This window comes from Podarcis muralis, chromosome 13, assembly GCF_964188315.1.
Source record: "Podarcis muralis chromosome 13, rPodMur119.hap1.1, whole genome shotgun sequence".
Lineage (NCBI taxonomy): Eukaryota > Metazoa > Chordata > Lepidosauria > Squamata > Lacertidae > Podarcis > Podarcis muralis.
The window spans coordinates 58379465-58394527 of NC_135667.1; the positions used below are offsets into that span (position 1 = coordinate 58379465).

Sequence of the window (15063 nt, forward strand, 5' to 3'; positions counted from 1 at the left end):
GAAAAATCTGATAATATTGCTCATGAGTTTCTTAGCAGTTTACTAGACATAACAAACTTCAGGCAGTTTCTTTCATGATAGTATGACTCGAATAATAGGAAGCCTCTTCTCACAGAAAATGTTCTTCAAGAGTATCCCAAACACCCACAAATCCTTAAGTACTGTTGTTGATCATCAAGGTTTGTCGAAGCAATAGCTACACACAGTTACTTGCCTCACGTGTTTTGTTGCAGCAGAGTCTCTCGATTCGTGTCTCTCGTCATGTCTTTTGCAAAGTACAAACAGGTCACTGCTGCAACGGGAAGGCAAAATCTGGTGGCTCCCTTCTTTCTCTGCTGGGTGTGTGACCACAGGCTGTGCGATCCCTGGCTGCTGACTGAGTATTTAGCAGGAGAGGCTGGGGACTCTTCCCACCTCTGCCTCCGCTTGCCCAGCTGCTCCGTAAAGGAACCAGTGCCATCCTATGCTGCCAGGAGCTCATGGAAGCACAGGAGATAGAGCAGCTAGGCAAGCGGCTCTCGTTCTGGTACACCACACTCCCACCCCACTTCCCATGGTGATGGAGAGTGACTTTTTCTATTGGAACATCGCCTGCTACAAATCCAGACCTTGGACTTGCCATTATATTTAGTACTGTCTTTCTAGGGCTTCAGGCAGGGTTCTTTCCCAGCCCTTCCTAGAAGTGCCAGAGAGATCACATGGGTGACATTATTGTTTAGTAATGAAAGAAAATAATATACCGTATATACTCGAGTATAAGCCGACTTTTCCAGCACATTTTATATGCTGTAAAAGCCCCCCTTGGCTTATACTCAAGTGAGGGTCCCACCTGAGTGCATTTCCAGCGGCAGAGGCTTTCGGGCTTCTTGTTCCTCCTCCGCCGCTGCCGCCACCAGCCTCTGCCTCTCAGCAGCACCCTACGTAGGCAGGGGGACAGGAGGGGTTGGGGGGGGAGAGAGAGAAGCCCCCTCTGCCGTGTGCGCATGCGCGCATGCACACACGCACTCCGGCCTACCAGGAGGTTTGTGGTGTGGTGAACCGGCTTACATTCAATAAGTTTTCCCAGTTTTTTTGTGGGAAAATTAGGTGCCTCGGCTTATATTCAGGTCGGCTTATACTCGAGTATATACAGTATATTTAGTAACATAAATGTACACATTGTGTTTCACAGAGTACAAGAGGGCAGGCTCCTGTGGCAAACGGATGACACTTTAAAATGTACAGTAATTGTTAACATTTATTTCTATACCTCCTTCAGCAAGAAAGGCTCCCAGCAAAGGTTGTCACAAAAATACAGAATTCAAAAATGTAATACAAAAATTTTAAGTCAACAAAATCCTGTTTAACTGTTATGGTTTCAACAACACCATTAAGAAAGAGCTAGACAATTACTTTCACATAAGCGAGAGATGTTCCTGCCATCTGGTTTCATCATCCTTATTAGAGCCTGTTGAAATTAAGTATGCTGTGCTGCATCAGTCTAGATTTCTAGATTTCTGTCACTTCCTCACCCTTCCTTGCTTCTTGGTCTTGTTGCTGATTCCTCAGTTCCAGCTGCCGTTTTCCTTACAAAGTTGTGCAGTCAGTCAGTATCCTAAGAAGACGTCCGATGAGCGACACAGCTCAAGTGGAGAGGTTACACAGCAGTTTGAGTAAAGCATGTGCGTTTGCATGTTCTCAGGCTATTCCTTTGCCTCTGAATGTTGTCTTCTTAAAAAGACCTGTTGTTATTCACAGGAGGAGGAGCAACACTTTTCTCAAGTGATGCATGGAGAGGAGACTCTGAAGAATGTCTCCAGATCCAGCTTGCCTCTTTTTCCAGTGGCCAGGGAGACTAAGGTCAGTGTGGTTTGTGTGAAAGGGGGGTACTAGAAAGGGTCTTGTGGGTTTGATGTTACTACAACAAATTCATTGGAAGCACACGTCCGCTTCTGATGCACCATTGGATTTCAAATGCCGCTCCTTCCTTCCTTCCTTCCTTCCTTTCGGATATTTGCAACTGTGTTTTTGTGATGGAAAGTGCATTGGGAATCAAGTGGAAATAGACAACAAAGAGGGCTGGGCTGGGACAATATGTTCAACTACAAGTGTGCCTTTGCAAATGAGAATGATTGTCTGAATCTGAGAAACTTGCATTTTCTACATGGAAATCATTTATGTGGGCAAAAGGTACCCACAAAAATATTTATTGGCAAAGATGACTCCAAATAAGAAACTCTTGATATTAAAAACATTGTTAGAATCCTGTCACCACCCGTCCATTTCCATCCATGTCCATGTCTGCTTGTTCACATCCCATTTGTTGAACTGAGGGGCAGTAACACCTAATTTTATTGCTTTTTTATAGCATGTTCTTCCTCACGGGTTCTTTGTAATTCCCCTGGATGGCAATGAGAGCGATGGCAACGAAAGTTGAAGTCAGCTCTGTCCTGACATCCCTGACCAATCGAAGCGAGCTTGTGAATGAGGCAACACTTCAACACACCTTTGCCAGCAGTCTTTCTGATACAAGCAACAAGTCCAATGAACATCCAAGTTCTGTGTCCCCACAAATTTCAGAAGGAAGGAGCACATTTGGGAACCCTATGAGACCAGCAACAATGCCTCCAGCTACTTCAAGGCCACGATTAACTCCGAAGCCATTCTCAAGGGAGAAGTCTTGGGACACTTTTGCAGCGGTGAAAGCTCCTGTCCCCACAGCCAAACCTGGCAACGTCGCCCGCAGACCCTTTGCATTTGCCAAAAACGTTGAAGACAATGTGGCAGATGTTAAGGGAATGCTTAGTGGAAGCATTCCTCCCTTGGTAGAGCAAAAATTAATCGAGAACAAAAGCACAAGTGAGTTTGTTGCAAATATGCCCTTTTATTCCAGTCCCCAGGCTAACACAGTAATCCTATTCGAAACCAGAAGTACTGAGGAAACAAGGATGAAGTTATCTTCTGAGAAAACATACAGCACTTTACGGGCGCAGGAGAGGCAGCTTCCCTCAGAATCAGAAATGTCCTACAGAAGACCTGAAGGTGCTGCCATTCACCAGCAATTTTCTGTTTCCTCAGAGTCCAAGCCTGTCTCCTGCAACCCTCACAGATCTCTCGAAAGGAAAGAGTCCTTTTCAGGTGCTACTGAGGAAAGGCCTAAAAATGTTGGAAAGCAGCAGAGCAGCGCTAGTTTGGCTAGCGAGGAGCAGCCAAGGCCCAAACAGAGACCAGTGTCTGCCATTTTTCTGGAGTCCTTAAAGGATCAAAAGCAGTGTGGAACTGATGTTTCTGATGAAAAACCTAATCCTGAAAAGTCCTGGGTTAGGAAGCCTCGCCCACTATCCATGGATCTTACAGCAAAATTTGAAATCCGAGACTTTTCAATTCAAAGGAAATCTTGCCCATCTGAAAGCAAGGAGAGGAACCTTCTTACCAATGAGGGCAGCAGCAGACCATTTGAACTGAGGACCAAGAGTGAAACAGAAGGGTTAAACAAAGTGGATTCTTCCAAGTCACATTTGAAAAGTGCCACTCAGGTTGATGACTGCCTGGGTATTAAAAGTAAAACTACTGCTCAAATCCAGAAACCCTCTTCAAATGAAGTTGGGTCCCTAGGCCGGAACACTCCAAAAGACTTGAATCAAGTCTCTGCAAAGGACAGAAAATACCTATGGGAGATGAGACTTAACAGCCAAGAGGAAGAAAATGGGAGAGAAACAGATATTGCAGCAACTTCAGGAAAAAACACAGAGCCACCCCGTAGCAAAGGGCTGTCTGGCAAAGAGAGAATGGCACCAAACCACAAGGGAACTTGTGCCTTTAGTGAAATCTCTGCAAATGTTTCAGACACCAAAAACAAAAGCTTGAGGGAAGGCACTATAAAAAAAATTGTGAATTTACCAGATGCATTTGAAAGCTGTGCACCTCCAGTGAATGCTGAATCCTTCCCAGAAAGTCCTGGGAAAGAAAACAAAATTATGAACATCCAGCAGAGGATCAGAGAACTGACTGCTGAAAATACAGAGACCAAGCCAGGAAACCTGCGCCAGTCATTCCGCTCGCGGCCTCTTTCTGCAGACTTGACCAAACTGTAAGTTTTGGAAGATTTAGATGTAAACTCCATAAATTCAGATAAAATGTTATTTTTAGAACATTTCCACTATTCTCATTCTCCTACTGCCTCAGTTGCTCTTGATATCTTATCTGTCTGCACAAGCATTGGCATTTTGCCTTGCAAATTGATAGGGGCAGTTGCTGGTGTGGAAAGGAGTGTCGGTGATGCCCTTTGACAGCACACTGTTTCTTTAAAATGGTGTGTTCTGGTTGGGGGCTGTGATTCCCTGCAGGTTTCAGCACAGCCTTAAAGAAGCAGGATTACTCTTGATTTTTAAAATAATGATTTTTTTAATAATGCAAAATTCATAATGTAAGGTAGGACCAAGCATTGCTAGTTCTATCAAACTAACAAATGTATGTGAATGAGTCTAATAGGTTTGTTTTTTTGTTAGCTGAATGGGCAATATTTTCAGTGTGTTCAGCTGTTTTAATGGGAGGGCTAGCAGATTGTACACCATCTCCATCTGCCAATGGGGCCAGTTGCTCCCTGCAGTTCACGGGGGTTGACACGGCTAACTCTCCCTCTTGCCCACCTGCTGCTCCCCCCTTCTGCTTGCCGGCCCTCTCACAGCAGTGGCATGGGTTCTCCCAGGTTTGCTCAGAGTGAGGTATTGTGGATGAGCTTGACCAGAGAGTGCCTGGACTACCACTGCTTTAAAACACAGGTTAATTTCATTGCATTTGGAAGTGCAGAAAAGTGGCTTTGGCACAAGCACTCTTTCAGGCAGCCCTGCACATGGCACCATCAATTGCTTCCTCAGACTGAAGCTGAGGCAACCTGTTGTCACTTTGTCAGGAGTGGCTCAGGGGAAGGACAAAGGTGCCCCTCCCCCAGTCTGACTGCTTGTCATGGTGGGCAGGGGAGTGGGCAGGGGGGGGGTCAGGGTGCCGAGGAGGGAGGGAGGAGGTGGTTGCTGGGCCAGGCTCCAGTGGCTCATTGTCTTGTGCCTGCTCTGTTTAGATCCAGAGCTGGCCCTCATTAGGTCTGGGGCAAAGGGCAGACAGAATTAGAGATCCATTTACACATCATGGCCAGTAAGACAGGTCAGGGTTTTCTGGAGTGGATGCATTGCTATTAAATTTAATTTTTCCAGTGACCTTTATGAAAAGCTGCTTTGGAATTTTTGGAAGTTTGCTAAATTAATATGCTGCTTGCCTGTAATGTACTGATGTGCCTGTATTGGAGCAAATGGCTAGTAATTTTGTTACTCAGGTTAGATCATTCCTTTTTAACTCAGTGGAATCTTTGCAAACAGGTTTTCCAACCCTGTGACTTCTGGTGACACGAAGCCTGAGCGACAGTCTGAATCAAACATGAAGCCTGTTAGTCAAACGCCAGATATTCAGGAGGTGAGAGAGCATTGTAGGGTTTGGTTCTTCTAAATGTAAGCCTGTTTTGACATTGTGTCAGGCTCTGCTTGTGCTCTGCTCATGCTGCTCCAGAGAAGCGGACACGGAGCAATGGATACAAACTACAAGAAAGAAGATTCCACCTAAACATTAGGAAGAACTTCCTGACAGTAAGAGCTGTTCGACAGTGGAATTTGCTGCCAAGGAGTGTGGTGGAGTCTCCTTCTTTGGAGGTCTTTAAGCAGAGGCTTGACAACCATATGTCAGGAGTGCTCTGATGGTGTTTCCTGCTTGGCAGGGGGTTGGACTCGATGGCCCCTGTGGTCTCTTCCAACTCTATGATTCTATGATTCTATTCTATGATTCTATGAAGCCTGAGCGACAGTCTGAATCAAACATGAAGCCTGTTAGTCAAACGCCAGATATTCAGGAGGTGAGAGAGCATTGTAGGGTTTGGTTCTTCTAAATGTAAGCCTGTTTTGACATTGTGTCAGGCTCTGCTTGTGCATATGCCCGATCAAGAAGTGGACCTTGTGCATTTTAAGAATGACCTAATCCTAAGGTGCTTAGCTTGCTAATTCCTTTGCTGAACTAGGCAGCAAAGAAAAATCCTTAATTTAGGGTAGTTTGGCTCATGCATATGGTTGTTTCTAAGCATAAGATAGCAAAATGCCTCAGTAAGCTTAGTAGCCTTTTATGAAAGAGTTCCCTGCCTCTCTTCTTTCTCCTGTGAATAGTGCTAGTTTGTTTTAATCATTATGCCATCAATTAACTCTCTCTAAACATTTCATTCCATTTGTCATAATGATACTTGGATATGGACAGAAGTTTCACTGTTAGACATGTTGTTTCTCAGTTTGTGTCAAGGCATATTTTTATATCTTTAAAAAAGATGTTCAGTTTGCTTTTAAATCTCAGTCAATTAAAGTTTGCCATGCTTTAGTAAATTTTCATGAGGTCCCAGATAGGCTGGTGATGTACTCTCCTAGCTCAGTCTAGCTCGGTCTCACTATGGAGAAAAATAACAGTTTAATAGAGTTGTTGAATATTTTATTAAAGCACCTCTTTAATTTTATTAAAGCACTAGCTTCAGTACATTAATTTCAGTGGGTCTACTCTAAGCAGAACTTAGTTGGATACTGCCCATTGGTCCTGCAGGGCTCAGCAGAAATTGGCTCAGGCTTGAATCCTTCAGGATGAAACCATGCACCATCCAAATCAGAGGAGAACAGTGGTTATATTTGGGGGAAATAGTCCAATTTTACTGCATGCAATTTTTGCTATAGTTTTACAGTCCAAAAACCATTTGCAGGAAATATCCTGTTCCTGTTGTTGTTATTGAAATGTTACAAACTTCTTAAGAAAAGCCCAAAACTTGTGAGTTGGTATAAAATTCTGGGATGTTACAAGGTTGTTCTTATGATTTATTTATTTTTAATGCTACAGGAGTGGCATATGTGTAAGATGTCATTTAGAAATGCTCTAAAATATCTTTTTCTAATGTTATATTGTTTCAGGATGAGGCATATTTCCTGCATGCAACAGATTCTAGAGAAGCCCATTCGGCTGGAACTCCCTGGAAGCTACAGCAGCCTTTAAAAATCCCACACAGAGATGGGCACCTTGAGAGAGATAGTAGTTTTGCCATAGAGAGTCAAAATGTCACTCTGCAGGGTGAAAGTCCTGCTTTGGTCACAGATCATGATATGAAAACACATTCCAAGCCTTCTATAGAAAATGTGTGCATTAAAACTGTTAGAGCAACCATGTTTGAGCACAATGTGCAGAGGCACCACATAGCTGCTGATCACTTTGAAGCTGAGTCTACATTGCAGGCAATGAATGAGCTTGTTGAGGGGCAGCTAGGATTTGGCAAGGAGTCATGGCTAGAAAAAGCTCGGGAGGCTAAAATGAACCCAAAGAAAGTGTCCTCCAGGCAGGCTCATATATCAGCAGATGCTGGAAAACAAAGAAATGCAAACATTTCAAATGAAGACAAAGTTCCTCAGGCATCAGAGATATACACTGCAAAAGACAAGTATGAAAAACCCACTGCAAAGCATGTGGAGGACTCATTAATGTACCAAAGGATAGAGCCAAGATATGAAATTCTCCAGACAGTTGGCAAAAGGGTGCAAAGCGAGGCAATTGCAGTTGTGCCTGAGGATAAGGCTGTAACCCTACGCAGCAGAAGATTTTTGAAAGAGAGGAGAAAAACGGATGGGAGTGCTGTGGATGCTTCTTGGACCTGTAGCTCCGACATTAAGGGTGATGGCTGGGAAGATGACTCTTTCCTTTTCAAAGCAAGAGACGCAGAGGAAATTTCAACAAAGGTAACTGCTCTGAAAGAAGTTAGTGCCTCCCAAAGCCAACATGTTTCCCACAAGCAAGGAGCTGAGTTGGATAAAAATCTGACTGGACAGCAGCATGCAACTGTGATAGCTTCATACTTCACTAATAGAGAGAAGGATTTGGGGAAAACAGATGACACAGTCTCTAAGCTATCTTCAGGGACAGAAAAAGGAAAAAGTGATGCTGTTCTTGCTGGTAAGATGGAGAGTTCCAAAATGCTGAAATGCTTCCCAGAGAGTTTTGAAGCAGGTCCAGACAGGACAGATGGCTGTGAAGCCAGAGCAAATGGTGGTCAGAACATTTCTTCACCCATTACCAGTAAGCAGGAGAGCCAGACTTCTCTGTGTGGGATGACCCATTACCAGTGGCAAAAGCACAGCAGCAAGTGTCCCCACCCAGAGGCAGACCCTACAATATCTTACGAGCAGAAAGAAGAATCTAAAGCATTTGGATTAATGACATGCTCAATGGCATACAGTGCCCAAGAAGAACGGGATGTTTTGGAGCACAAAGCTGAAGTACACCAACATCAACAGCTCAGTGGAGAAGAGATGGTCAGGAGAAGTGGCCGTCATGTTTCTGGTCCAAAAGCTTCAGAAGGATGGCGAAGGAAGACCTTGCCTCATGATGCTGCCCAGTTTGAGGAAGTTGGGCTGCTGGCTCAGGAGAGTGGCAAAGCCCTGAGCAGACGGGACTCCTTGCAACTTCATGACAAATTGATTGCAAAGAGAAACCCAAAACCCAGGTGTGGAGCAGAGCCACAGGATGGGAGTTTAGTCACTCCCAGCAGTCCAGACAATGATCTTAAGAATCAGCTCTCTCCTTCAGAGCCGAAAGCAACATATTTTGCTATTACTTACCAGATCCCTGATGAAAACGCAAATATCTCTGGAAAACTACTTGATCCTCTCAGAAGCAAACACATTTCTTCACTAGCCAAAGATGCTTCAGTTACTCCCAATACTAGTACTTCCAGAAGATCCTATCCCCCAAATTACCAATATAGTAAAAGATTTACAGATGCACATGTCTCTATGGACAGGCATCTTAAAAAGAACTGGATTGAAGGGGGAGAAGGTAGTGCCTCAGATCTTCCAAAGAAAGGAACATTTAAACATAGACTAACTGAGACCAGAGATGGGAACTCGATGGCTCCGGAGAAGCGACTAGAGGATGCTAAAGCGAGGGTTATAGAAGTAGATCCCCTGCATCTAGCAGGGCCAGAGTCTCTCTTCTATTTCAGACCTCTTCATTGGGACAGTGAGCATTTAGGGCAAAAGAAGTGTAGCAACCACAGCCATAGTATGGCCAAAGGTAAGGCCTCTGATTATTACAGGTCAAAAGTTCTTGACATTGATGCACTGATGGCCCAATATGAAGGAGATTCTAAGAAGGACTCTGTGGCTCTGGGCAAGAAAGAGGGTGGTCTTCCTGAAGATAGCAGCTCATTTCCTTGGGAGAGATTGGCACATAAAAGGAATTCTCCAGGAAGCACTAGGCAGGATATTTACGCCACAGAATTCTGCATAAGAGAGAGAGAGCTGTTGAGGAACTGTGGCCAGCAGCTGAATCCCTCCAAGGCCATAGATGTGAATTTCAGCCCTCCTTTCCAGGCAAGGGCAGTTGCAGAAAAACCAAAGTATTCACCTGCAGCAGATCCAGTCAGCACTAGGAAAAAAACATTCATTGTTGATGATGATCAAGGAGAGGACCTCGTGTTAAGGCACCAAAGTGCAAAATATGCTTATTACAATTCACAGATCTCCAGTCTTGTCAGTACGGATGTGGAACTGGAGAAAAGCTTTGTTCTTCATCCCCCACAGGTACTCAGTGACAGTGCCTTGGGGAAGGATGTGAGCCTGAAGCAACTGTCAGCTGTGCATTCAGAGGGCAACTGGAGCACCAGTGTTGACGTGAGTGGGGCTGATAAGAAGCAAGCTGGTGCAGGTGGAAGTTCTTTGGAGAATGACGGTTCTGCAGTCAAGAGCAGAGCCAAATGGAGTCGCGCCACATCTGGTTTGGTCTGTGACCTACCAGACTTAAAGCGTTCGTACTCTGAAAAGAGTCGCCAGTCCAGAGCAAGGGGCAGTTTACCCTCTGGGCCAGAAACAAGAGGAAGACAAGACCAAAACAGAGTATGTCAAAGCTTCCCACCAGAATCTATGGACAGCCAGCTGAACCAACAAAGGACATCTCAATGGGACTCTTTCCTCCTTGAAAGGACAAAGGTACATTACAGAACCAGTCACTGAGTATAGCTTGTATTCTGCAGGGCAGTCTTCTGCAACTGGAACCATTCAGATGCTGCTAGACTCCAACTCCCATCATCCCCAGCCGGGGTGGCCTGTGGTCCATGGTGATGGGAATTGCAGCCCAGCAACATCTGGAAGGCATTAGGATGGGGAAGGCTACTGAAAGGAATGAGCAAAGGGTGAGGGGAATGACCATTCTAGGTCTTTTTGTTCTCATGTCATCTATGATGCCCCACAAGGCTTGGGTGCACCACTGGCAAGCTGTATTAGCTGTGCAGATGGGCAGACAAACCCACACCTTCTGCCACTTCTCTGCAGTGGCAGATATAAAAACTTTGCAAGGACTCATGGCATTAAAGCAAGGTCTTGATTTTGGTGAGTTCAGTTCTCTTTTAAATTTCTTTCTCTAAAAGGATGTTGACAAAGAATGGACCAAGCAGGACCGTGATGGCTCAGGAGCAAGAAATTCTCCCTACCTTCCTCTGCAGAAGAGGAGCCACAGTTTTTACAAAGACAAAAGGACTGACCACTGGGCAGCGGTAGGTTCTCTTCTTCTGTGATTTCCCCCCCCCCAGGCCTGCAAATCTAGTTGCGTAAATGTGGTGCACTGAAGGTCTCAGAGCTTCACTGCCCACAGAATGGTTTACACACTTTGCTATGAGTGCAGATGTGCTTTCCTCCCTGCCTTGCTCTTTTCCGTAGCCTTGCTCAACCAAGGTTTCCTGGTCTAGAGTGGGCCAGTGACTTGCCTAAATCACATTGCGCCAGACCTTTCTCTGTGGGGCTGCTGAGAGCGCAATGAGTCTCCCCTAGATCACTGGATTGCCTCTAAAAGGGGCTACTTAGTGATCTGGTGATATATCACAATGTTGAAAATCAGATATTGCCCAGCCCTATTGTTGACTTAGCGTGATTGGTTGGGATGGAGGAGAATATGGCATAAGTTTAGAATAGGCGATCAAGCTCAACAAAGTGGATAACGAGGGAGACATGAGCAAGTGAAACAAGGTGTTCTTTGCTCTGCTGATAAAAGCATACTTTAGTCTTGAGTCATCTGGTAGACAAATTTGCTTGGTACTTTCCCCTTCTATTATCACTATCTAGAAACCCTCTTGAGAGTTGGAATACTGAACCTAAGAAACAGCCATGCAGTTAGTCTTTTACTCAAAGGCAAGACTTAGTGAGCCTGCTGTCATCCTAAAGGCTACTGCAGCAGCTCCTCATTTGTGGGATGCCCATGGGAGACTCACCTGGCTCATTCATTGACTACCATTAGGCACCAGGCAAAAACGTTTCTCTTCAACCAGGCCTTGGGCTGATTAACATTCTGTAGCTTTTGAAATGTGTTTGTGGAAGTGAGATTATTGGTTTGTTTTTGTCTTTGTTATATATTTTCTTTTTGTATTTTTCTGTTGTGAACTGCCCTAGGATCTTTGGATGAAGGATGAATTTAATAGTAAATAAATAAAGCTTTTGTGAGTTGTTGTAACTACCTATAATTGGATGTATGAGGTGAAATTAAGAGGCAAGTATTTGAAAATAATTGCCAGAATGCCTGCAATCAATGCCATTCCTTCTCCATTACCTTATGAAATTGACCATGGTGCAGAACTCATTTGAAACAGGCGCCTGTCCCAGAAAAGGGGCTAAAGCATATTAAATGTTGTGGCTGGGAATGATATCTCACTGTGTGAGGTGCAAGTGTTGCTTCATATTCATTCCAGTCTCTCCCTTTCAGAATTAAGTGTTCTGTTTTTGAATTTTGAATTCTGAGGTGCTAGTGCATAAACAGCAGAGGTGGAAGTTGGTGTTATTTGGTGCTGCTGTTGATCAGCATTGATGAAAGGACAGGAACAGTCTCTGATGGGTTATGGGACGCTGGTGACAGTAGTAAACTGCCAGTTAAGTGCTTATCCTTGAGGAGGAAGCTTTTCAGAGTTGTGCCTGCAAATAGGAAACTCAAAAGTGTGCTTTAAATCAAAGATTTGCTGATCACCTGGGTGTTCAACTCCACCATGTGGTGACTGAAAGGATTGCTTTTAGAAAATTGTATGCTTTTTTCAGCAGCTGCTAGCAATGGAGTACTAAGACTGGGGAAGTTGTGCTAACTTTGGCAGGTGGGGGACTCTTGTCATGTCCATGTTGTGATGTCCGTGCATGGGTAAGAGATGGGGGAGTGCTTTCTAGGATCCAGTTTCGGGGAGGGGGGATGCCTGTAAACTTTATTGGGCATTATTGTTGTCCTGCGAGGTTGCCCTGAAACATACCCAGCATCCCTTGGAGCTTCATGTTAACAGGGGAAGACCAGGAACAGTGGTTGTCTGATAACTTGTCTGTGACTATCAGCCTTCTTGTGGCAGAGCTCTGATGTGCCTTGGTGGAATCCCAGTTTGAAAAGCTAGGAGACAATATAAAATCTGGCTCACTGTCTTCTGAGTAAATCAATCTCTTGTCTGGTAGTGAGATTCTTACTAATGGGAAGCCAAGGTATGTTTGTATTGTGCTTGGTGTGTGTCAGTCCTAAATGGTGCCACCACATTGGCGTTTCAACATTTTATCCATTCATTCTGGGCAAGGTACCCATTTTTGTTCCCTTTAAAACCTTATCGCTCAAGTGTGTGTGTGTGTGTGTGTGTGTGTGTGTTAAAATAACCCACCTTTTTAAACAACAGGTTGAGCCAAACCCTTGAAACGTCACCCAATTTCAATCGTTAAAAAATATTCTTAATAACAATATGAAATTCCATCTCCTTACATTAAGGGGTAATGACAAGGGGGTGGATTTGGGGTTTTGCTTTCATCATAATGTTGCACTGTTGCTGAAAAGGGAAATCATGAGATTATGATGATTTTTATATGTTCTGTGGGAGAGAGGTGAATACTGGAAACTGTCCTCCCCACTGCCCAATGTTGGTCTCCAGCTTCCCTAATCTCTGACCATTGGCCATGTTGTCTGCAGCCGACAAAATCCAGCAGGGCACAGACAATGCACGGGGCATTGTGTGTGCCCCCCCCCCTCATTTCACTTAAAAGTCTCTTGGTTTTCATTTGTGTGCTCCAACCTGTGCCCTCATATGGTGTGAGCTCTCCTATTCTTGCTTCAATACACCAAGTGCACGATTGTCTTTTCCCTATGAACCCAGCACTGCACACTGGGATTGGCTGATGGAAGTAGATGACTTTAATCATAACAGGGCTTAATCTTTGTGGGAGTCCAGATTTCCTCACGCTAATCCCAGCCCTGGAAAGGGCTAATCTGTGTCAGCTGGTTGCACCTGAAAAACAGGATAGGCAATTCTGCCTTTTGCAATGACACCCCCCCCCCAAGTCTTACCTGCAAACTCTTGCTTCCACACAGCCCTCCCCACATCCACTGCTGTCAGATGAAGTCCTCGGGGCGGGGGCGGGGGGCGGCTCCTGCTCAGCTGTTGTTGTAAGAACTGCTGCTTACCTTGTGCCCAAGGTTCTGGGTGCTGACTTACAGCACTTATATTTAGGTAAGCAGGGGAGGCTGCCGGCAGTCCTGGATTACCTAGCAGGCAGATGAGCATTTGCTTAGGGCACCAGCAAAGCAGGGGCACCCCCCAAAAATGTGATTTTTTTTTAAAAAAAGAAGAACTTAACATTTGATATTTAAGAAAAAGTGTTGAAGTCATCATTATCATGGGGAAAAGGAGAACTTTGTAAAACTTCCTTACACTGCATTGCACACTCTTTCCCCCCTTTCGCGTTCTCTTTTTATTACTCATCTGCGCCTACATGAACCAGGGTTGTGTCTTACTAATGTAGATTGAAATAATAAGAGGAAATCAGATCATCTCATGTGTTTATTTTATGGTTTAGTATTGCTTTTATTTTGAGTTATATATTTGGGGGCAGAATCTTTCCAGTGCTTAGGGCCTCTCAAGGTCTTCATCTGGCCCTGGCTGCTCTTGCAGTCCTGCGCAAGTCTACTCAGAAGTAAACCCCATTGAGTAGGGCAAGGCTCCCAAGGTTAAGCAGGTTGCAGTCTGTGACTCAAAGAAGTGTGGGCAGCAGCATCTTGACCTCTCTTTCGCCTCTTCCTCTTCTCATACACCTGAGATCTTGAGAGGTGGCAAAGCTGTTCTCCTCCTCCTTCTCACAGCCTTTGCTCAGGAAGCTGCATGCAGAGGAACACAGAGCAGCTGATGAATAATTTGTAGGGTTTACTGCTGGTTCTTAGTTTGCAAGTGCTGCTGGTCATCAGAGGAGCGCAGGACTATTCCATGCTCTAGAATAGTTTTATCCCCTTCTTTAATTTGAAAAGTGTTTTTATGCTAAGCCTGTTCCTCTCCCCCACCCCCTTTTGTGGTCTGCAGCTCAGGGGAAATGAGGTCAGTCAGCCACAAAGCAAGGGCTGCTCCTTTTGCCATATACTGCAGCCTGTATCCGCTCAACAGGCCTTTTTCAGAAAAAGAAGTTTTGGTCAGAAGTATAATTGGAAATTGAAATTGCAGCTGCACTCTTGCTGGTGATCTACTAGCACTTGTTGGTTAATGTAAATAGGCTTGGAAGTGGCTTTAGCACCAGCACCCCCACCCGTTAAAGGGACAGACGGTGCACGGATCCTTTCCTCCTATTGAGCAGCTCTCTGAATTATTCATGGTGCCTTTAATTGGGCTGAAATGCTTATGACTTTCTACTGAAGAGCAAAACAAGCGGAGGTGGGGGAGCACACTTTCTTTCCATCTTCTGGTGAGAATGGAGTATTATTACTGCCCAAACTTGCTGAAGTCCTTACGGTCTCTGTGGGTGAGTAGAACATCTGCCTCTTGCTCATATTCTCAGTATTGGGGTGTACTTGCTTTCCCGTTAAGTATATCTGTCCATGGCTTTGAGACCTGTCTGTCAGGAGGGAGGGAGGGAGGGAGGGAGGGCAATTGGTGTCTCTTGGTTAGGAGCAGGAGGGGAAGGTCATTTGAAAAGAGATACCTGAAAATAATTTAATCATGGTAGGATAATAAAAGATGACAGCATAGATCTGTGGTTTGTA

At 44.8% G+C, this 15063-nt stretch overlaps 1 protein-coding gene across 16 annotated transcripts in view; it reads left to right on the forward strand.

The window, feature by feature from the left end:
• KIAA1671 (KIAA1671 ortholog) overlaps positions 1 to 15063 on the forward strand; it is a 130777-nt gene that overhangs the window by 22510 nt on the left and 93204 nt on the right. For 8 of the 16 annotated variants that reach the window (XR_013390515.1, XR_013390514.1, XR_013390516.1 and 5 more), the window contains exons 2-6: positions 1738 to 1839; positions 2348 to 4069; positions 5352 to 5445; positions 6963 to 10025; positions 10463 to 10588. Coding sequence is in view for 13 of the 16 variants with exons in the window: in XM_028702070.2 (XP_028557903.2) it covers positions 2385 to 4069; positions 5352 to 5445; positions 6963 to 10025; positions 10463 to 10588 (4968 nt within the window). In the remaining 3 variants the exon portion in view is untranslated. Of the gene's footprint in view, positions 1 to 1737; positions 1840 to 2347; positions 4070 to 5351; positions 5446 to 5770; positions 5879 to 6962; positions 10026 to 10462; positions 10589 to 14536; positions 14823 to 15063 lie in introns of those variants that run through there. The other 8 variants (XM_077917745.1, XM_077917742.1, XM_077917746.1 and 5 more) reach the window with 6 other exon arrangements.